Source organism: Chelon labrosus, assembly GCF_963514085.1.
Source record: "Chelon labrosus genome assembly, chromosome: 10".
NCBI lineage: Eukaryota > Metazoa > Chordata > Actinopteri > Mugiliformes > Mugilidae > Chelon > Chelon labrosus.
Genome location: NC_140360.1, coordinates 7,639,983 through 7,661,814, shown reverse-complemented (window position 1 = coordinate 7,661,814; position 21,832 = coordinate 7,639,983). Strand labels below are relative to the sequence as shown.

General features: G+C 42.3%; 1 protein-coding gene across 1 annotated transcript in view; it reads left to right on the top strand.

Moving 5' to 3' along the window:
* Positions 1–21,832, top strand: part of cacna1db (calcium channel, voltage-dependent, L type, alpha 1D subunit, b) — a 102,819-nt gene that overhangs the window by 31,647 nt on the left and 49,340 nt on the right. Inside the window, exons 4-7 of the mRNA XM_084552804.1 lie at positions 10,927–11,066; positions 11,539–11,681; positions 18,106–18,258; positions 21,596–21,792. Of these exons, the coding sequence (XP_084408930.1) occupies positions 10,927–11,066; positions 11,539–11,681; positions 18,106–18,258; positions 21,596–21,792 (633 nt within the window). The remainder of the gene's footprint in view (positions 1–10,926; positions 11,067–11,538; positions 11,682–18,105; positions 18,259–21,595; positions 21,793–21,832) is intronic.

Genomic DNA, 21,832 nt, shown 5'->3' with positions numbered 1-21,832 from the left:
GAGTGTAGTATTAATTAAATGAAAACACAAGTGAGTCTGGAGGAAGTGTGGTCGGGTCATCGATATCGCGGATCCTCGTGGCTCCACTCTCGGACCGTACTGCTCAGACTGTGGCTCCAAAGTCGCGAATCCCCGAGAAAATACCGCTAGTTTGGCCAATGCAAGGAAGTGGCGAGACGTCGTCCATATATGCAGATTCTGACCAACACAGCCTTCATAGTTTTCAAGCTAGAGGAGGCAAAATCAAATAAAACATACATAAAAAAAATAAGATTTTCATTCGCATGACATGACTATTATCACAGGACCTCTGTTTGGAGAAATTTGCAGTATAATTATTTTTTTCCTTTACAAATTATACACATGGCTGATTCGACAACATTAGAATACCCACAAGGGCCGTCCTAACCAACAGTCATTTTTCTTGCACTGTTTGGGTGCAGACAAATTTGCCTTGCATCCTTTCTTTTAGTGTGCTGGTCATAGACTCTTCGTCGTCTCAGAACAACTATTCCTAACTCAGACAAATAAAACCTCTTTTAAATAATTAATTAGGTGTTCGTGTGTGCCGAGACTGTTAGTATAACTGCAAAGATTCACAGAACATAATGTTGCACTTGCAGAGTACAGCCACCTCACCACTGCTGCTACCAGTTTCTTGTGCTGGAGAACACAGTTATAGATTCTTATGGTTAGAAACGGTATAACCCAGAAAGTAGCTTGTGCGTGTTCGTATTCAGATAGTTTGATTGTTTTCTGAGTTGGGCCCAGAAGCTGATTATTTATTTCGTGTGTCCTTAAACCGTCCATTACGCTGAAATCTTTCTTTCTGTCTCTCTCTTCTTAATCCGTCCTGCTGTTCTGTTCTGTATTTCTGTCTGCCATGTCCTTCTGTCCTACTCTTCACCTTTCTCTTACCTCTCCGTTCTGTTCTGATGCACGTACTCTAGTCCTCAAATTTAGTTGCATTATTCAAAAACCAAGACACATAAAGTAGTTTAGTATTGCATAACATAATTTCAAACAGTATCGTCCTCTATCAAAAATAAACTGTCCTGCAGTGCAGACTGAACATTTAGACAGTGTTTTTTGTGGATTATAGGCATAACATTATGACCACCTTCCTAATATTGTGTAGGTCTCCCTTGTGCCTCCAAAACCGTTGTGACTCATCAGAGAATGGACATGGGCCTTCTGAGGGTGTCCTGTGGTGTCTGGCAACAGGATGTTATTAGTGGGGGTCTTTGAGCGGAGGGGCCTCTGTGGATCATCCCACAGATACTTGATCAGTTTGGGATTTAGTGAATTTGGAGGCCAGAAGGCCCATGTCCATTCTCTGATGAGTCACAATTGTTTTGGAGGCACAAGGGAGACCTGCGCAATGTTAGGAAGGTGGTCATAATGTTATACCTGATCGGTGTAACCTGAGGCTGTCCGAATTGGGTCTGCTTTTGAGCAAGGTGAAGAGAACTCTCAGCTGTGATTGCAGGTAGCTTTGTTCTTGTTTGGCGCAGCTTTGGAGCTTGGAGGACCCTTCAGTTTAGTTTATCTGTTCCTGCTTGGGGAGGGTTTTGTTTCTGCTTGCCATCCACGCTGTTGCTTCTGTATCACTTCCTGTTTTCCCAAACAGCATCTTGGGCAAAGGGTTAAATCACAGAATGTGTGCGCATTATCAGCACGACAAAAAAAATAAAACATTTTGACTGCCCTAATTTTAATATTCAGCAGCGTACACCCAGCGGTTTACATGCAGAACAGTGGCTTGTGCATTTTAAGATGAAATCAGAACATGATTAAATCAAATCAGAATAATTATTCCATGAGTGAAAATCACTGATGCAGCACGGTGTTACACTGAGTCATCATATGCCCTCTTACACACACACACACACACGCGCGCACACGCGCGCACACACACACACTCTTTAAGACGGCAGATTACTAATGTAGGGGGTCATCCTTGCAGAACATTATCCCAGCTTGCAAGCTCACTTCACGATGAGAAACGGCCTGTATTGATTCAGTGTGATCAGTTATACATGAATCAGCCTTATCAGCGGATTTTAAAGACACCCCGTGGCACGTTGTGTTGTCTACTAGATAACAGTCCTCTTCTTCTTCCCTGCAGTTTTTGGCACATTGCATTATGGACTACAGACAAATCAGTGGCAGGAATAAGTGTTGATTCATCTGAGCTCTTGTACTTTGCTGAGACAAAAACCCTGGACTCCATGGGATACCTTTAATAAGACTTGTCTCCTTTCTAAACTAAACCCTTGTACTTCTGTACTAACTACTGCATTACTGTAGGACATGGAAGCCACTGAAATTTTAGATTTTGATGATAAATTCAATTTGTGAATTTGTGGTGATAGAGCTGGTTGTCCACTGACTGCACCTTGCATTGCAGCACGAATGCGGTGTGAATCATAAACATTGTAAAGTGCTTTGAGTACCACTAAGGTAGAAAAGTGCAGAAGAGTTTTTAAATTAGTATTATTCAGTGGCAGGCCGTGCATTTTCCAACTAGGCCTTCAATGCCCTCCAACCTTATTCAAAACACCTCTAATTGTGATCGTTATGACACAACTATAGAAACATCATGCTGAACAGCAATAAAATATGACGTTACATTGTAGACAGGTATCTCATAGGGAGATGAATGCCATTACTAAAGCAAGAAACTCACATAGAACAATTCAAAAAATCTCCTCTCACTGCGCTCCAGCACCACATACGTCAAATCCAGCAGAAGCATCAATGTCAACCCAATAAAATGGCAAAAATATACATCTTCATCTTCTCCTGTTAAGGGTCGCGGGGGTCTGCTGGAGCCTATCCCAGCTGTCATTGGGCGAGAGGAGGGGTACACCCTGGACAGGTCACCAGTCTATCGCAGGGCTAACATAGAGAGACAGACAACCATTCACACTCACACCTACGGCCAATTTAGAATCAGGGAGAAGATGGGAGAAGATGCAAACTCCACACAGAAAGGCCCAGTTGGCCCATGGATTCGAACCCGGCACCTTCTTGCTGTGAGGCATCAGTGCTAACCACCTCTCGACTGTGCCGTCCGCAAAAATATACATAAAAGATGTAAATATAATTCATATTACTCCCCAGAACTTAAGAAACAATTTAGAGTTCTCATCATAGCGTTCATAGTTGCTGACCTGAAGGTGGCGGACACACGCTTTCCCCGGCTGGGTCATACTAGCTAGCTCAGGGGTTGGACGGCCTTTCCTCACAATATCTAGCTTTTCCTTCAAAGTCCGCTGTGAAAATGACTTTCTAAGCTAACCAGATCAATAGCTACCCCTCCTTCCGCCATTGTGAGTTCAAAAAATAGCTATCAAAACGTTAACGGGGACGTTTTACTAATGCAGCTCGCAACAGATGAACATGAACCGTTAGCTTAAATGTAGCGACTCTCTGACCGTCCAATCAGAGGACGCGAAACCGCTGACGCTACCGTAGGCCACTGAGAAGGGCTAAAGGCTCTTTTAGAGTACTGCGGGACCTAAACGCCGTACGTTATGCATGCAGCCGGTGAAATGTGATTGGTTAAAGGAACAGCGTCATTACAGTGTATTTCAAGCTTCAGCTGCCTGCACAGACTCCGGCAACACATAACGGCTGAAATATGTTTGGATAAAAGCTCTAATGCAAAGTTACGCTGCCAGAAGTGCCGCAGATGAGAGACAGACAAGCCATAAAATGAAAAGAATAGGCTATTGGGAATAATTGAATAAGATATTGGCAAAATATTAAAATGTAAGTCAGTGATTTTGACAAAGTTTAGGCCAGCAGAGAAGGCTTTGCTGGCCCTGATGGCCCCCCACTGATATTATTATTTTATAAAGTGCAAACTACATGGTCTATTCTCACTTATTCAAAAAAGTATTTTGTATGTAAGTCAAGAAGAACTTAATGTTTTCAGAGCAGCTTTCAGAGGAGCAGGGTTAAAAGAAAGAGTTAAATCTAATAGCAGCTCAGTAAGATGTGCAATTTTTCCAGTGCAGGAAACATCTACCCATCATCCGTGGTCTGCTTTGCATTGTAATCAGTGAACCCACATGGAGACAAATCTCAACCTGAGTGTTCTCAACCCAAACTGTCTGACTGAAAAACAAGGCCTACAGTCTGTGAATCTGAAAACATCATCAAGGACATTGTGTTCATCCTCTGCACGGAGACAGACAGCTCTTTTGGCTTCAGCTCATGCAAAACAAATTTCTTGTTCAGCTCCCAAAACAGGGGATTTTGGAGCTTAAGGGACACACAGCTCCTCCTTAAATCAATTAAGCTGCTTCGATTTCAGGGCCTCCGCCTCTGCTCTACTGTGCTCTATGAAACAAATGCAGCCTACCGCCATGCAAAATCAAATTTAGTGCCTTTGTGTATCGGCGGCAATTAAATACTAATCTGTAGTGTGCATGGTATTCACCATATATGTCTATGGTTAAGACTTGAGAATTAAAAGCTTGGATACACCAAACTGACATCAAAGGACGCCTGTGTCTGGACCAGATACTTGCAGTTGAGCACACCGCAAAGACTACAACCAACAGCTGGTACATACACCAATCATCCCTAGCAGGATGCAGCCTGACACAGACACACACACAAAAACGGCTTAGGAACAACTAAAAAAAAAAAGAAAACATGAAGAACAGCACAAGGTGTTGACCTGGCCTCCAAATTCACTAGATCCCAGACTGATCAAGTATCTGTGGGATGATCCATAGAGGCCCCTCCCCTCAACCCATAGGACCCAAAGGGACACCTACACAGTATTAGGAAGGTGGTCATAATGTTATGCCTGATTCGTGTATATTCTGCGCCAGTGTGAGAGGAAATAACTCTTCATACCAGCATGTGGCTTCGGCTTCTCTCAGCTGACTGTCGGTTAGGTGTGTCACCACCCTGCCACCGGCTGCCACGATGTTTTATCTGAAGACAGAAAATTCAGATTTAGACGCTGCGTGTGGAGGCTGTCAGGAAACACACCCTCAGAACATGTAGCACCACTTCGAAGGAGAAGGTTGATATTTACAGAGAGCAGTGTAGAGATAAATTGGTCGTTTTTCAGTTGTCTTTTGAAGGAAAAACATTAAACATAAAGAAGAAAAAAACTGCAATTGAATCTTTTGGATTTGAATCTGCCACAAAACTGGTTTCTAACGCGAAGAAGCATTTGCTGGAGGGCATGTGTTGTGTGTGGTGGGCAGTTGTCTTGAGCATCCTTTACTTGAGCACTTCAAGACTCATTCTCTGCCCACACATGAAACAAGCCTGGTTTCCACGGCAACCTCGTCCTTACTACATGCAGCAAAGGAGTGTTTCTCGTTGAAATAAAAACAGGGGAGACTATTATCCTGTTTGGTGAGAAATATACATCAAACAGAGCTATAACTCTGGAGTGTCCACACCCCGCTTTTAGGAGGGTTAGGAGTTTTTTGGGTGTCTCTCTCTCGCTCACTCTCTTTAAACCTCCTAGTCAGCACTCAACCCCACTCCACTTCCCTCTCTCGCAGAAACGGCATCATGCCTGTGAAACCTGTGACTCCACTTACGATCCAGGAATCCCCCAGAGATGTGCGGACTAAAAAAGAGATTTAACATTTATTACGTAACGTCAGGCCACGTGTATTGCAGCCATCATGAGGTGCAGTATGTAATAAGACGGAGGCCAAAGGCTAATACTCTTCTGCCTATACTTATTAAATCCACTCCTGCAAGGGGGGGAGGAGAGAGAGAGAGAGAGAAGTTACATGAGCACAACATGTCTACTCATTTTAAATGTGGGCTTAAATAAAAATGAGTTCCTTGTTGGTTTGACATGGTTGAGTTACAGAATAAAACAATAAAACGGCAGGATTAAACTGTTTGAGACTAGCTGAACTACAGTCTGATTATATTTTTTTATTATTGTTATTTTTATTTTTTTAAGACTAAAACTGTGTGTCCATAAAAAGCTGAAGTGAATCAGCCCAGGCTCAGCTACCATCACCGGTTAAATCTCTCCCTGCAGTTGCTTCACAGTAAAAAGCCATAATCCAGGCCTTTCACTGGAAAGCTTTTAAAGTGAAGCATCTGCAGCAAGTGTTTAGTTTGCATTAACAGCTTTGTCTGCATGCACCTGCCTATACGCAACTCATGCATGGCGATGAAGGCGATGCAGTGCGGCTTAAAATGGACAAAGAAATAGATGCATTTTAAAAAAATCCTGCTGTTGATTTTGCTTTTGAACACCTGCCAGATTGGTTTGTCATTCATCTGTGGTTCCTCTTCCATGTGCATGCTTTCTGTTGTGTGTTTGTGTGTGACCAATGCCCTGTGGGATCATGTGACTGCTCCATTTGTGGTGCCCATTGTTCTGGAGTAATCTTCACACACACAGGCCTGTTGACTATCAGCCAGATCACAACATTAATTCAGCTGACTGAGACACACACACATTTTAAAATCACAGACCCATAACCAAGTCTTCAACTAAAAGTCATGTTTTAAGCGTTTTTCCTGTTGTTGCTAAAAGACAGGTGGATGCACACAGCACTACTGTGTAAACAGAATATGCATACACCCCATTCATAAGTCACACAAGTCCACACATGCACTTTGTCAGCTGTTCACGAGGCAGAAAGGTGGACATTTTAACTGTATGTAAACAACACGGAGGACGGAGCAAGAATGTCAAATGGGAATGACCGGCAGGTGTGTGTTCATGCGTGCATCGACGCCTCTTATCAGTGTGAAACAGCTTTGAATCTTAACACTTGTTGACCTTAACGGGTCATCGCCCAGCTACTGTCGAGGCTCACCACTCAGTTTACACCGGTGAACAATCAAGAGCCAGTCATTCACACATTTTATCTAAAGGATCTGGACCTTTCTGCAGAGTAAAGGGACTAAAGCAGGAACCTGGATGTTTCTGCTCATTAACATTAAATCAATGATATTTCATATCTCATATATATTGTGGAAATGATCTCCCTCCCTGCGCCATGGAAAGTCTGCACCGTGTGGAAATCAAAATAAAGGGCAGACTCTTCCTTGAGTTATGAGTCTGTCAGAGTGAGATTTCATTTTCATTTAGAGGACACATGATTTTGAACACTTGTACGGACAGAATCACCACAAGATGTGCTGCAATTTGAAGTGGAATAAAATGCTTCTTGGAAAACCCACATGTTGATTGATGGATAATTTTGATGGATAGGCTCAAATCAGAGCCTCATTATTGGTTATTTTAGTTTCTAATGAGTATTTCTATGTTTCCTGTCATCTGTTACCTCAAATCCTCAATTGTATATTATATATATGTTGCTTGTGGATGAGCGGGGCCACTGTTCCGTCTGGGTTCACCTGATGCTCCAAGCCCGCCATCAGCAAGGTGAAATGGATCTTGGAAGGTGTTTCCCTGGTGCAAACATTTTGTGAAACTTGTGAACTGTATCAAATGGTTTGACTTGCATCAAAGTTAGTTCCACTTGGCACCCATCCACTCAAACTAGTTCAGGGGCCACATACTGCCCAGTTTTTATCTCAACGGGGCTGGACCAGTAACGTAATAGCATAATAACCTATAAATAATGAGAACTTATCCCTTTGTTTTAGTACCAAGAAGCACAAGTACATTATGAACGTATTTAAATTTAATCAACTATCCTTTTACAAAAACATTTTATGGAAAAAAAAAAAGCGTAATTTTGGTGCATTACTGCCATCTGCCGTTTAGTTCTGGCTCTCAGTGTTGGGTTATGTCGGAAACCCTTACTTAAAGGGGAACTGCCGTTTTTTTTTACAACCTGGACCTTATTTCTGGCATAAAATATGATCGTTTACTCACCCATATAACTTTGGTGTCATTTATAGTCAATCGGAAGATATTTAGATCTGCGTATATCCATATAGTGGGAGTGACTGGGGCACCGAAACGCAGCCTCTAAATAACACATTATCTGCCTCGAAACTCGTTTATTTCACCAATATTTTGTTATGATTTGATAGTGCTATTCCCTGTTGAGTCCGATCGTATTGTATGCCAGAAATAAGGTCCAGGCTGTAAAAAATGGTAGTTCCCCTTTAAAGAGTGCAGTACAAATTAAGAATAGCAGTTACTTTTATTTAAAAATTACAGTTATTGTCTTCTGTGTCGTTTTTGCACTTTGCAAATTCAGATTTGACCCTCTCGTGAGCCGGTTTTGACCCGTGGGCCGTATGTTTGGCACCCCTGCTTCATGTCTTATACCAATACGTTAATGTGTGCTGATTTGTGGAGTTTTTTTTTTCTGTCGTGGTACTAATTTATACTGAATTTCCGTCAGGATAGAAAAATTATCTATCCATCTCTATCTCTTTTTATAAAGTAGGCTGCAGAGATAAATGACAGGTGTTAATACATAATAATTAAAACATAAAAGCTCAGTTTTGGAGCCAAAACTTCAAGAACACAACACACTTGTAGTGCAATGGCTGCTGTTTATTCCTAACTGTGCATGGCTTTCTGGAGTCACCATTGCCAGGGCTGCCTCTAATCCCTCTGTGAAACCGTTTGTCTGCTTGGCTCGCTGCCGTTCAGAAGCGTGGTTTGAGTTTATGTATCATCGCAGGTCGCGCCGCTCGCGTGTGTGGGTGTGTGTGTGCGTGTTGCTGATGTCGTCAGGGTCTTTCAGTAACTATGCTCCTTTGTGTCCGAGTGCGCTTTGTGTCCTTTAAATCAACAAGAGGAGTGCTTAGCTTAATGGGCCTTAAAACCTGCCGACTCACTAACCTTTTTGCTTGGTGAATTGAGAGACAGAGGGAGAAAGAAAGAAAGAGAGAGAGAGAGAGATTTTGTGTGTGGGAGAGACGGAAAGAGAGAAAAAGGTGAGATATGTAAGGAGAGGGAAGCTGTGAGAGAGAAAGAAAGTGGAGGTGAGAAATTGAAATAATGTGTAAGCACAATAAATAGACGTGAATGTGTGTGTGTGTGTTGGAAATATCCAAATTCAAAGACCTGAAAACTCAAATGTAAGACACACGGTTGCCATGGAAACACGCAGATGATGCAGCAGGACATACAGTTATGACTAAAGAGTTTTGTCGTTCAGAGGACACGTTGTCGTTGTTTCGGGGGCGCTCTCCGGTATTGAAAACATATTTGATTAGTATTGCTCAGTGGCCGTTGCTTTGACGTTTTGTTCCGCAGAGTGAATTTTCTTTGTACGTTTCTTGTGATCATCACTGCTCCAATTACATAGTTTCTAGTGTTATTCCTGTTAATGATGCATCATTTCCTGTGCTGTGTGTGAGAGGGTCTCCAGAATACCTTGTTATATGGTCCAAGGTATAAGAAAGTCAGTCTTTTCTATATCTTCGAGTGAAATATGTGTGGACGGCATAAGCTCTTCTTGCCGTCTCTCTATCGGGAAAAAAACACCACCACTCCATCTGGGGTCACCCAATGCTCCAAGCACTCTATCAGCATGGTGAACTTGCTGGTAGGAACCAAAGTTGTGGATTAAGTTTCCTTTATGTAAATTGAAATTAGCTGAGCTCGGTACTCGCCCACCACTTGTTGCCAAAGGTCTGTTCACCTTATATACAACTACAACTCACCGCATCTCTTCTAGTCTCTTCCTGAAGCTATTTAAGTTGCTTATTATATAAAATTATCTCTCACTGTAAGACAGATCATTCCCAAACCAAACAGCTTTTGAAGTGTTAGTATACACAGATCAGGCATAATATTATGACCACCTTCCTAATATTGTGTAGGTCTCCCTTGTGCCTCCAAAACAGTTGTGACTCATCAGAGAATGGACATGGGAACTTCTGAGGGTGTCCTGTCAGCAGAATATTGTTAGTGGGGGCCTTGAGGTCCTATGGGTTGAAGGGAGGGTCCTCTGTGGATCATCCCACAGATACAGATACAGTTTTTAAAGCGTTTTTGTGTGTGTACCTGTGTCAGGCTGCTGCCATCAAGGAGTATCATTGCTATGGGGTGGGGGTGCCTGGTCTGGTCTAGGTGGGTGCTACATGTCTAAGGAACATCCATACGAATGAATGTCAGGTCCAAAAGTTTCTCAGCAGCTCACTGGATTGTCACAAGATGGTTAATGTTATTTACTTCTCTTGTCAGTGGTTTTAATGTTGTGGCTGATCAGTGGCTGATATCTTAAATTGCATATACAGTATATGAATATTTGTACCTCCAGGATTTATTTGCTCCAATGTGAACACAGAACCAGACACACAGCTATTCTCTCTATATATAAAACAATTAGAATGGTTGCATTATATCAGACCAAATCAGTATTATATATCTGGCTCCTTCCCAGGAACTAAACGCATTTCACACACACACATACTATATCTACAGACATGTACTCCACCCACTCCTCATCAGACTAATCTCATTCCATGTGTGTAGATTTCAGATCTGATCAAATCAAATTATTTTTCTCCCTCTCTTTAATCTGGATAAAGGAATTCCGTCCTGCTTCGCTGCATCACTACTCTTCATCACACACAAAGAGTCCAGAGCATGCGTGCACAGATATACTCTACTCAAACTAATTTTCCAGTGACCACCCATCTCCATCAGAGTGTGTGTGTGTGTGTGCCCCCGCATGTTGAAAATAAATCACATGCAAGTAAATAATAGAAATAGATCTGGCAATTAAAGGAAAGCAGGATGATGTTTTGCTCTTGCTGTCATGTTCATCCAGCTACTGTATGTGAGCACTGAAGTATGAGAGTTTGGTACCCAGGTGCAAAAGCTTTATTCTTTTTGTGTCACACACCAGCCTTTACTGTTACATCTGTACACTATTTTGCACATTGTATGACCCAAACATGTTCTTCTCTTCTTTTTTTGTTTTCTCCTCTCTCCTTCTCTTCTGTTATCTCCTCCCGCCATCCTTTCCCTCTGTGCAGGAAACAGTAGAATATGCCTTCCTGATCATTTTCACTATAGAGACATTTCTGAAGATTATTGCCTATGGCCTGGTCATGCACCAGAACTCCTACGTCAGAAATGGCTGGAACATGCTGGACTTTGTCATCGTCATAGTGGGGTGAGTTCCTCTTTCTCCCGGTCTCCCGACTACTTTTAAATGTACGTCGTCTGCATCTGTCTTTTGATTAAAAAAAAAAAATGCAGAAGTCACCATAATAAATTATAGTCTCAATATGTCTAGCAGCGAGACAACAGTGCTGTTTGTGAACATCACAAATGTATACAGACGCACAGAGCTTTGTACAGAGTGATGGTTTATCAGTAGACCACCTGGTCCTTGTTGGACTTCAATGTAAACTCTGATGAGGTGTGAAAAAGCAAAGGTAAATAAGCACACACACACACAAACAAAAGACATAAACCATGTCTTTACACTGCAGGCACAGGTGCATAGGCGCAGAGACGAGTACAAAGAGGACGCACGGCTTTGTTCTTTGCTTTCTGACTCCTTAGCTTTCATCTTCTTTCCTCTGGCTTACTGACATTGCCCTGACTGCTGTCTTCTCCCCCTCTCTCTCTCTCATCTCCAGGTTGTTCAGCGTGGTTCTGGAGATGATAACCAAAGACGCCGACTCTGGCGGCCAGTCCGGAGGCAAACCTGGAGGGTTTGACGTCAAGGCCCTTCGAGCCTTTCGCGTGCTACGGCCCCTTCGCCTTGTCTCTGGAGTTCCCAGTGAGTGAAATGTTTCTCAAACTCTAACCACAATTTTAAATCCTTGGGTGCACGTCAAATCCTACAAATTATCATATTATTATTATTTAAATATTTTGTTTCTACTGTATAATCCATGCCAAACCATGCAATCAGTGACTATCAGTCCCTGCGTTGAGATCGGGAGAGTTCATTCATTGACATTGTTCGCTCTCGTTCTTAATGTAGTCAATAAAAGGGCCCCAGATACTAAGATGTCTGAAATGAGCATCTGACAGAACGTATTTCTTCAAAGTACATACAGGAAGCCATCTCATTCAGCCTCTTTTTTAAAACAAAGCTAGGGAGACTGATTACCACTCCCTCAGGATTAGCCTTTTTTGCAATAACCATGCCAAGTGCTCGCTGCAGTAGTGGAGGGAGAGTCTGCATCGGTCAGACCAACCCAATATCGCTAAGAGATAGAGAGAGAGAGGGGTTAGCAGTCTAACAAATGATATTATCCATGAAAGCTCCTATACACAAACATGCATTCACCCTGGATGATTAGACCTCTAATTAGGTTGAAGATGAGCCGAGCTACTATACACTGGGAAGAACGGTTTGTGATGCCACTGAAAGGCCGTGACTCACCGAGTAGATCTGTCTGTGAACATCTGTCGGCCCACGTCGTTTCCTCTAGTCTGAGCCGCTTTTCAGATGATAGATTATTTCACTGAACCCCTGCACGGGAGCAGAAACAGAAGTGATGAAAGTAAACTAAATGAAAACGTTTCATCTCTTGTGAACATTCAAATCCACAACAACGCGATCATCTAGAACGAACACGCCGTAGACCAACTGATTCAGGAGAGGCAAGCTCGGTGCGGTAGCTTGTAGCTCTTCCAAGCTTCCCATCTTTTAGACGCCTGTCCTGTCCCCCCAGTTTTGAAAGATAAACTTAGGTTACTGCCGCCTGCTGGTATGAAGAGTTATTTCCTTGTACGCAGGTGCAGAACATACATTCCAGTTGGCCATTGGTTGTTAGTATCTGGGGTGTGACATGAGGCAATTCCACGGTCGGCCTATGTTGCTGGTAGTTGTATGAAGTCAGTTAGGTGTATACCTCAAAGAACAGTGTTAAACATCGAGCAAGCGCGGCCTGCACATATTCAAACAGTGTTGAGATAGAAGTGTAGCCTGGAAACATCAGTAAAAGACCTGTGTGCATGGACCAAGGCCATTATGAGTCTAAACCATCACGAAATCTGGGAGCTTTTTATATTGACGGGTGGAGGCAACATTTAAAAAGTCTTCTTTCATTAAATAACCATATTGGCCAGTCTGTTTTATATCACAGTTACCAAACAGACAAGAGAATATGCCCCATAGTACTTAATGAAGTGATATTCTATCTGACAGAAGCAAAGTGAGATCATCCACACGAGAATTTTATTGGACAATGAAGTTAAACCCTCATGAAACATTAGCTGTAAACATGGGACGCTGTTCTCCGTAGCCTCCCTGCTCTCTGGTTTAGGGCGGTAATTGGGGCAGTTAATCAGCAATGTCTTGCCTTAATTCAGCTTCACCACATTATGCAACTTATTCAGCATCTATTCATCTCCTCCTCCTCCTCCTCCTCCTCCTCCTCCTCCTCCTCGTCCTTATCATTGTGCTTCACCCCGTGATGTTTCATTCAGTCCTGTGGTTTGTGTGGGAAAACACTTATTTGGTGTCCCCGTGTTCCTTCTGTTATGTTTCACTTTGTCTTTATTCAAGCTCAGCCGAATGTCACTATGACAACCTTAAAACATCCAAACATACAGGTGTTCTAAGCGCCTGGTAAGTAGCTGGAGTGTTTCCGGCCGTTTGTCCTTGAGACCAAACATTAGTTCTGACTTTAAAGTCACCTTTAAATTGGATTTGAGTGTTTTAAATACCCGAGCGTCTTTAGCTATTCGACTAGCATTTGTTGCATTAGAGTGTAATCTCACAGACTAGATCAAATTATCCTTGCTGAGCCAACGGGGGTGACGGGCATTTTTGTGGATGGGCGCCGCTGGTAAGTAAGAGAGGGCAACTCTGAATGGTTCCCTTTAGATATCACATTAAAGTACTGCATTTCTGAACCATAGTGCAATCAGACAAACATAGAATACAATCTCACCATACTGTGACAAGTAACATAACAAATAAAGGCAAAACTACCCAGTGCAGTGAATAATATTGATGTTCCTCTGTGAAGCCTGGGTCCTGGCATCTATGCGGATGTAAAGAAGAAAACTTAAATATACAACATACGTTGTCTTTGAAGGGACATTGGCCTTGACACTTACCATATGTTGATCTCTCCTGTCTCTGCTCCCCTGCCGATCAGAGTTTCCTGATCATACTCCTTTGTCCAGCCTCCCCGTCTCCTCTCCCCTGCTGATCAGAGCCTTGATCATACTACCTGAGTGTCTCTGACCATGTCTGGGAGCCACCTCTGCCCCTTACTGAGTTCACCCTCCTGTGTAAAGTTGCCTTTGACTGATCAATATAGATTCACTATATAATATATTCAGGAACTGTCTGCAACCACACCTGGGGAAAGGGTATATATGTTCTCTGGCCCTGCATTCTGGGTCAGTCTCTGGTCTCAGACCCACTCTGTGTCGGTAGGCTCACCATGACCTGGAACTCCAATAAACTTGCACTACTTCAGCAAACTTGGAATTAGACTTGGATTGTTTTTTTCTTCAACAGATGTTACCACCTGAACACACCCATGGCAACCACATGGGGGTGTTCCTAACATCCTGGTGCCATGTATTGCCCCCGATAAGCAACGCACTAGCACCCGTCCTTCCATACAATCCAAAAGAAGCTAGGAAATTAGTCAAACAGGAGGCTGTAAACATGTTGTAAAATTGGACGTTTTTAACCTGGACGTCTGTGGGGATTGACTTTTAGAGACGGCATCAAGTTCACATTCATTGTTCAGCAATGGAGGTAGCTGCTCAGCTGTCATAAAACAAACAATATTACATTATTCATTCATTCATTCATTCATCTTCTGCAACCGCTTATTCCCGTGAAGGGTCACGGGGGTCTGCTGGAGCCTATCCCAGCTGTCATTGGGCGAGAGGCGGGGTCCACCCTGGACAGGTCGCCAGTCTATCGCAGGGCTAACACAGAGAGACAGACAACCATTCACACTCACAATTTAGAATCACCAATTAATTTAATGAGCATGCCTTTGGGCGGTGGGAGGAAGCCGGAGTACCCGGAGAGAACCCACGCAGACACAGGGAGAACATGCAAACTCCACACAGAAAGGCCCAGTCGGCCAATGGATTCGAACCCGGGACCGTCTTGAGGCATCAGTGCTAACCACCTCTCCACTGTGCCGCCCGATATTACATTATGTAAATGTTAAATGTTCTATAGAGGCTGTTTTAATGGAAATAAAGTTATATATCCTTATAATGCATAACCGTTATTTCAAGTTATTAGTTTTTAGCTTTCCTCACGGCCTTAATTTGTATTTGACACTACATGACGCTGGACTCAAACATGATAGAAGACGAATTTACAGGCTGTTTTATTAGACCACAGGAAAACACTCAAAGATCATTCATATGTCATAACGCAGACCTGTCATTAACGTGTCTCTGTTTGTCTTTACTGAGCATGTAGTGAACTTTTAGCCAGTTACTGTCCCGTAGCAACAAACCCTGGGACAGTGTGCTAAAATCGTCCCGCACCAAAAGCTGTTAACAGTTACTGCTGTCTCCGAAAATCACACCATCTACACTCACTCGCAAGTAGGCGATTGTGTTCTAATAAAACAGTCCTGCACTAAATCTCATCTTCGTGAAGGTTATGGCATTCAGCATTGGTTTCAAATAATTGAGAGAGCTGTTGATTCAACTGTGTTTTCATTGCGGAGGCTGTGGTTTGTAGAACTATTGTGTTGTACTGACACATGTTCCCGTTTTAGTCAGTGGGCTAGACTCTGTTTCACCATCAACTGAACATTAAAACAGTCATGAAGGATGGATTTAGTGCAGGACTGTTTTATTAGAATGCATCCATTTTCACTGGTGTACCTAATGAAATGGCAAGTGAGTGTATAGAGAATGAACTTTAGTAAGTTAACAAACAGAACTCCGGATTTCCATATTATCCGTTTGTCCACTTGCAGAGCGTACACCAGTTCCTAGTGCATGTAAGTCTGTGATTAAATATATCGTCCTAAATGAAAGAAACAGCCGTCTTGTAAATAAGACATCTGCATCACCCAGGGGACGCTGCTTCCTTCGCTGTTTCTGTTTTCAGCTCACATCTGACCTCACATCAACACTTGCCCTAATGTGTCTGCATACTGTTGAGTTGCCATAGCAACATGCCATCCGCCAGTCTCAGGGCAGAAAAAGGACCCTCTCGGAGAGACAAAGTTTGGCGGAGCAGAAGCGCCGTTTTCCTTCTTCGTTCCGCCTTCAACGTTTGTCTTTGTGGGACGGTTTGAGCGCTTTAATTAAGCGGTGATATTTCGACTTGTTTGCTGATGCCTCGGCAGGGCGGTCTGTTGGCTGCCGTGTTCGCTCAGTGGCAGCGTGAGGCTTGTGTGTAGATAATGCCATTAGGACTGATAGATGTGCACATTTGTTTGCTTTTCTTTGCATATCGCTGTGTGTATGTGAGTTTCTATTCTGCAATATATTAATAAACACAGTCGGTTCATGTGCCAGCCGCAAGCTAAATAACCATTAGATCATCATCTCTGTCTGGCCTGATGATATCTTATACTGTATCAGAGCTTAAATCATTACTCCAGTAATTCATTAGCCAAATAATATTGTGTAATCTTTTAGTCTAAAATACTTGGATCCATGTCCTACAACTGGGCTTTGCACTGTTGGTCAGATAACACAAGTAACTTTGGAGATCGGCACAGCATGATGGATGTTTTGCATTATTTTTAATGTTTTATTTATTTAAAACATCTTAGAAATGAACTGGATGATTCCTCACTGCGGAAAATAAAAAATTGGTTGCAGCTCTCAATTCTCCACTTTGAAAGATATTCCAACATTTGTTTTTTTATTAAATAATCTAGTATTTTTTTGTCAAAAATAAATATATTTTAATAGGAAATGGTAAAATTATAATTTTCCTTAGCCCACAGAGTGATGCAAACTCAGTATTGGTAATAACTGATTCAGATTGTTCAGACTTTGCATTAACATCCTGAACAATCTTGATGCATGCATGTGATCAACTTAAAGTACAGGCGTGAATACAACCAGGACACATTTAAGGGCCTGTTCGGAACGTGCATTGAGATCCGATCTGGGAGAGCTGATCACGTAAATGATTGGTTTGAGCACATGTTATTAAAGCTGGTCACAAGTGTCTGGATTGATCAGATCTGATGTTAATGCAACATCTGAGCAGGCCCAATGACTCCTGGGTCACATCGAGCTCTGCCTACTCAGCAGGGGGTGCTCTTGCATAAATGGAGGTTTGCCTCATTCATTCAGAAAAAATAGCAGCATACGACCTCTGTTATAAATGATCACCTGAATATGAAACGGCACTGTTAAGTACCAGTTCAATAGTAATGAGAGCCTCTTAACATATTCTGACCTTGTAGTTAGCTGTTAACTAACTTATTCAAAGTTTAATCAAGAATTAACACATGGAGGTATTTAATATGAGTACACTGTGTGTGAATCTGTCATTAAAAGAGATGTCAGCATGTGTTTAATTATTGATGTGAGAAGGTTCTGGGCTTGAATCCATCCATCCTTCCTTTCTGTGTGGAGTTTGCATGTTCTCCCTGTGTCTACGTGGGTTCTACAGGTACTCCAGCTTCCTCCCACCGTCCAAAGACATGCTCGATAGGTTCATTGGTGATTCTAAATTGGCTGTAGGTGTGTGTGTGAATGGTTGTCTGTCTCTCTGTGTTAGTCCTGTGATAGACTGGCGACCTGTCCAGGGTGTACCCCGCCTCTCGCCCAATGACAGTTGGGATAGGCTCCAGCCTCCCACGACCCTCCAGAGAACAAGCCGTTACAGAAGATGATTGTGAATGAATGAATGAATCATGCTGATGTATAAGGAGTCACACTAAGTTAATATTCCCTCAATAATCACCAGTGTCTTTAATTATTACCAGAGATTTTCTATATTAAAGGTTTTCAAACAGCACGGTGGTGTGTACGGAAGTTTACAGGGTCCACTTATAATCTGAAATAAATGTGAAGTCTCTGTGGAGACAAATAAATTAGTTTTATCATCTCCCAAAGACACGACACGCACACAATAAACATAATATTCTACTGTGTCCCAAATGATGTCAGTGTTTATTTGCATACAAAGCACGAAACTGAGATCAGAGCTCAAGTCCCGGCCCGGGGACGCATGTGCTGGCCACTTGCGATCAGTCTGTGACTCTTACTTCTGTGTGCATTTGCAGGTTTACAGGTGGTTTTAAACTCCATCATCAAAGCCATGGTTCCTCTGCTTCACATCGCCCTGCTGGTCCTCTTCGTCATCATTATCTACGCCATCATCGGCCTGGAGCTCTTCATCGGCAAAATGCACGCCACATGCTACGTCAATCAAACAGGTTAGCTGGTGCCGGGTTCGTTTTGTTATCATCATTTATATGTGTGTGTCTGTGCTTTTTATTTTTTCACATAGTCTCAGTTATGAAACTTTCCTGGTAAACTGTTCAGTTTTCCGTGTACTTTTTACCCTTTAAACCCCTTTTTTAAATTAAGCCCCATGCTACAGTGTAAACAGGCATATACGGCTTAGCGCGCAGGACTTAATCCGTGGGAATGAATGGACACTTGTACCTTGTGAATGGTGACAAGCTGCTGAAAACAGGACAGAACAACAGATGGTGGGATAAATCCAGTGATTAAATGACTAATATCTGGCTATTATATAAACACGCTTAACCTTTACCAACTTAGCGGAATTAAGGATAAGTTGGCGGACATTGTCAGTCATGAAGTATGCACATACGCGCACTTACATAAAACCACGGACATGCTCTGAAAGAGGCTGACTGACGGAAGGGATTAAGTCACAGGGATGGGTCGGCTGTAGTTCAGTGCACCAGCAATTATCACGGAGTGTCACTCTCCCGCTCACACATCTTTCACCTGATCCTTTAATTTATTTTTTTTTTTTGCTTTCATCTGTTTGCTTGTTGACGTCAGGAGAAGCATTGTAGACTTAGGTGGAGAGGTCATGACGGAGAGAGATGGAAGCTTCCTTTAATCCCAGTCACTTGTGTCTGTTCAGCGGCCGTGAGAAAGGCACTTAGCTTGTGATGTTTGAGGATGGGGAAGAGGGGGAAGCACATCTAAAGCAAGATAAGAGGACACGTGTGGGTTTTTGTTTTATGTGCGTGCACTGTCGTAGGTTAGTCTACTGTGTGTTTGTGAAGGTGGTGGTACTAAAACCTGCTGCCTTACAAATGTGAGTAAACTCAACCTGAAGAAAACCTCTGTTTCAACTCAAAGGTTATAACCAATGATCATTTCTTGTTTCAACATGATATTAAGAGTTAAAACAACTTATTAGGTTACATTATCCAGTGAAGAAACTCATTTGATCTTGTTGAATCTTGTCTTCTCACATTTCCTCACTATTTCCACTCACATTTCCGAGTTAAGATCAATTTATCTAAATTCATATCAGCTGTCATTTGAAGTTGAGAGCACTGATGTTTTTGTTTCTACTCATCTTGATGACTAATGGCAGGTTTTAAAGTTTATGCAAACTTCAGACAGATTCAGGTCACATCATGTTCATTCAGAAACGTAACATTTATTTTATTTTAGGCCGCTTAGAGGGGAGGAAATTAAAATCTGATTCATCAAAAACAGCCACTTTGAGATTCATTCCTGGTTGAGAAACAGCTTCTAAAATCCACCCGTCCATTACGCTTATGGGACCAATATTAATGCTGATGTTGTAATACTGTGGTTTAATCATGATTATAGAGCCTTGTTTCAAAGGTATCATCATTTTATAGTAATAATTCTATTTAATAAAAAATCGTGGCAGCTTCTGTATTTCCCAGTATTCAAATCATGTCACCCTTCCTCCTCCTCCTCCTCCTCCTCTGTCGCTTTTTTCAACTCAAAACTTAAAGACATGAGTTAATCGAACATTGACCACACAGACAAAACTCACAAGAAGTCAAAACAATGGATTACTTTAAGTTTAAGTTTAGAAAACGTAATTAAATTGAGTTAAATATCAAAAACTTGTCATGACGATTGGCGTTAAAGTGAAGAAAAACGTTCACATAATGTTTTACAGTGTACCATCAATAATAAAATAATATCTAATTGTGACGTAGACTTATTTGCACATCGAACGCCAAACTGAGATCGAATCTCGAGTGCTGGTCGAGTACACAGGTGGAGATGCATTTCAGCGCCAGGTGAGAACACAGGACACTTTCAGTTGGATTGCTCAGGTCGGATGTTAATGCAAAGTCTCAACGGGGCCACAGAGAAACTAAATGTGTGACCTTTTGTGGTTAATTTAACGTAGCTACACTCTAAGGTCCTGTTCAGATTAACAACCAACCAGGGAAACCAAATTCACAAGTGGCCATCTTTAAGTACCCGTCTTCACTCCTGGCATCTCCACATGTGTCCCCAGCCAGTACTTGAGATTCGATCTCAGTTGCACTCTGTATGTAAATAAACACAAGCATCACTTGGGATCAGGGTTGGGTAGTAACTGATTACATGTAATCTAGATTACGTAATCAGATTACAAAAATCAAGTAACTGTAATCAGCCCAGACTACAATACAAAAATGCGAAATTAGATTACAGTTACATTGTTGGGGATTACCTGATTACATTTTATCATGCAAACAATGCAACTTTTTTATGATAGCCTAGCCAGTGTTTTCATTTGGCAAGCAGCCCATTTGTTTGTTCACTAGATGTCATTATCATCCATTTGCCTGTGTAGTTTCTTGACAAGAAAAAGGTTCAAATCAAAACCCAAGACGGAGGAACCGTCAACGTCAACCAACCCAGATAGCAAAATCAGATTGGCAGATAGCAGACCGCTGGTGGCATGCCACTTGTGGTCCACCGTTGGACCACCATCTCTTGAAATTTAACTTATCATGAATATTAAGAAAATACATGAAATGTTATTAAAGTGATGGATGAAGTATAACTGAATAAATGAAAAAGGTTTTAGACCAATAGTGACAAAATATTGGGGCATTTGACGACAACTCGCTCGCGGACCGCCAGTGAACCGATGAGCAAAACTCCAGCGGACTGCCAGGTCTATCCCCAGTGGGCTGACGGTGGTCCGCCAGCCTCTTGCTATCTGGGAATAGACCTGTTCCAGTCGGCAAAAATACGTTCAGTACTTGGCAACATCGCCACAACTTTGAATTAAAGACAGAGGAAAATAAGATTGTGTATGTCTTGTACAAGTTGTGTAAAAAGTAATCCTAAAGTAATCAGATTGCGTTACATGTTTTGGGTAATCCAATAGATTACGTTACTGATTACAAAATTTGCCATGTAATCTGTAATCAGTAATCGATTACATTTCAAAGTAATCTGACCCAACCCTGCTTGGGATGCAGTAGAGTATTATAACAAGTGCTGTCTCTAAAGGATCTCTACCGCAGTAGCAAATCAAGGAAAATGTTGTTTTTTATGTGTGCATCATGACATGGGCTCAGATGTATTACTCATTTATCTTATTTATCTCCGCTCTGACGTTAGTTATTTTGCAAACCTCCTGCTCCCCTGTGTTCCCTATGCCTCTTGTTATCCTGCCCCAGCGTAAGTTGATCTAAGGATGTCAGAGTCTAACTTTTGGATGTCAGTCGGTTTATTCAGCTTTTTATGCACCAGTAGATTTTATGCGGCGTGTTCATGCGTCTGTCTCTGTGCCTCCAGGTGCCCTCGCAGAAGAAGAGCCCACACCATGTGCAATATCCGGGCACGGCCGTCACTGTCTGCTCAATGGCACGGTCTGCCGAGAAGGCTGGCAAGGCCCCAACAACGGCATCACCAACTTCGACAACTTCCTGTTCGCCATGCTCACTGTGTTCCAGTGCATCACTATGGAAGGATGGACTGACGTTCTCTACTGGGTAACCTGCAGCAAACTTAGTACTTACTAGTGTTTGACAG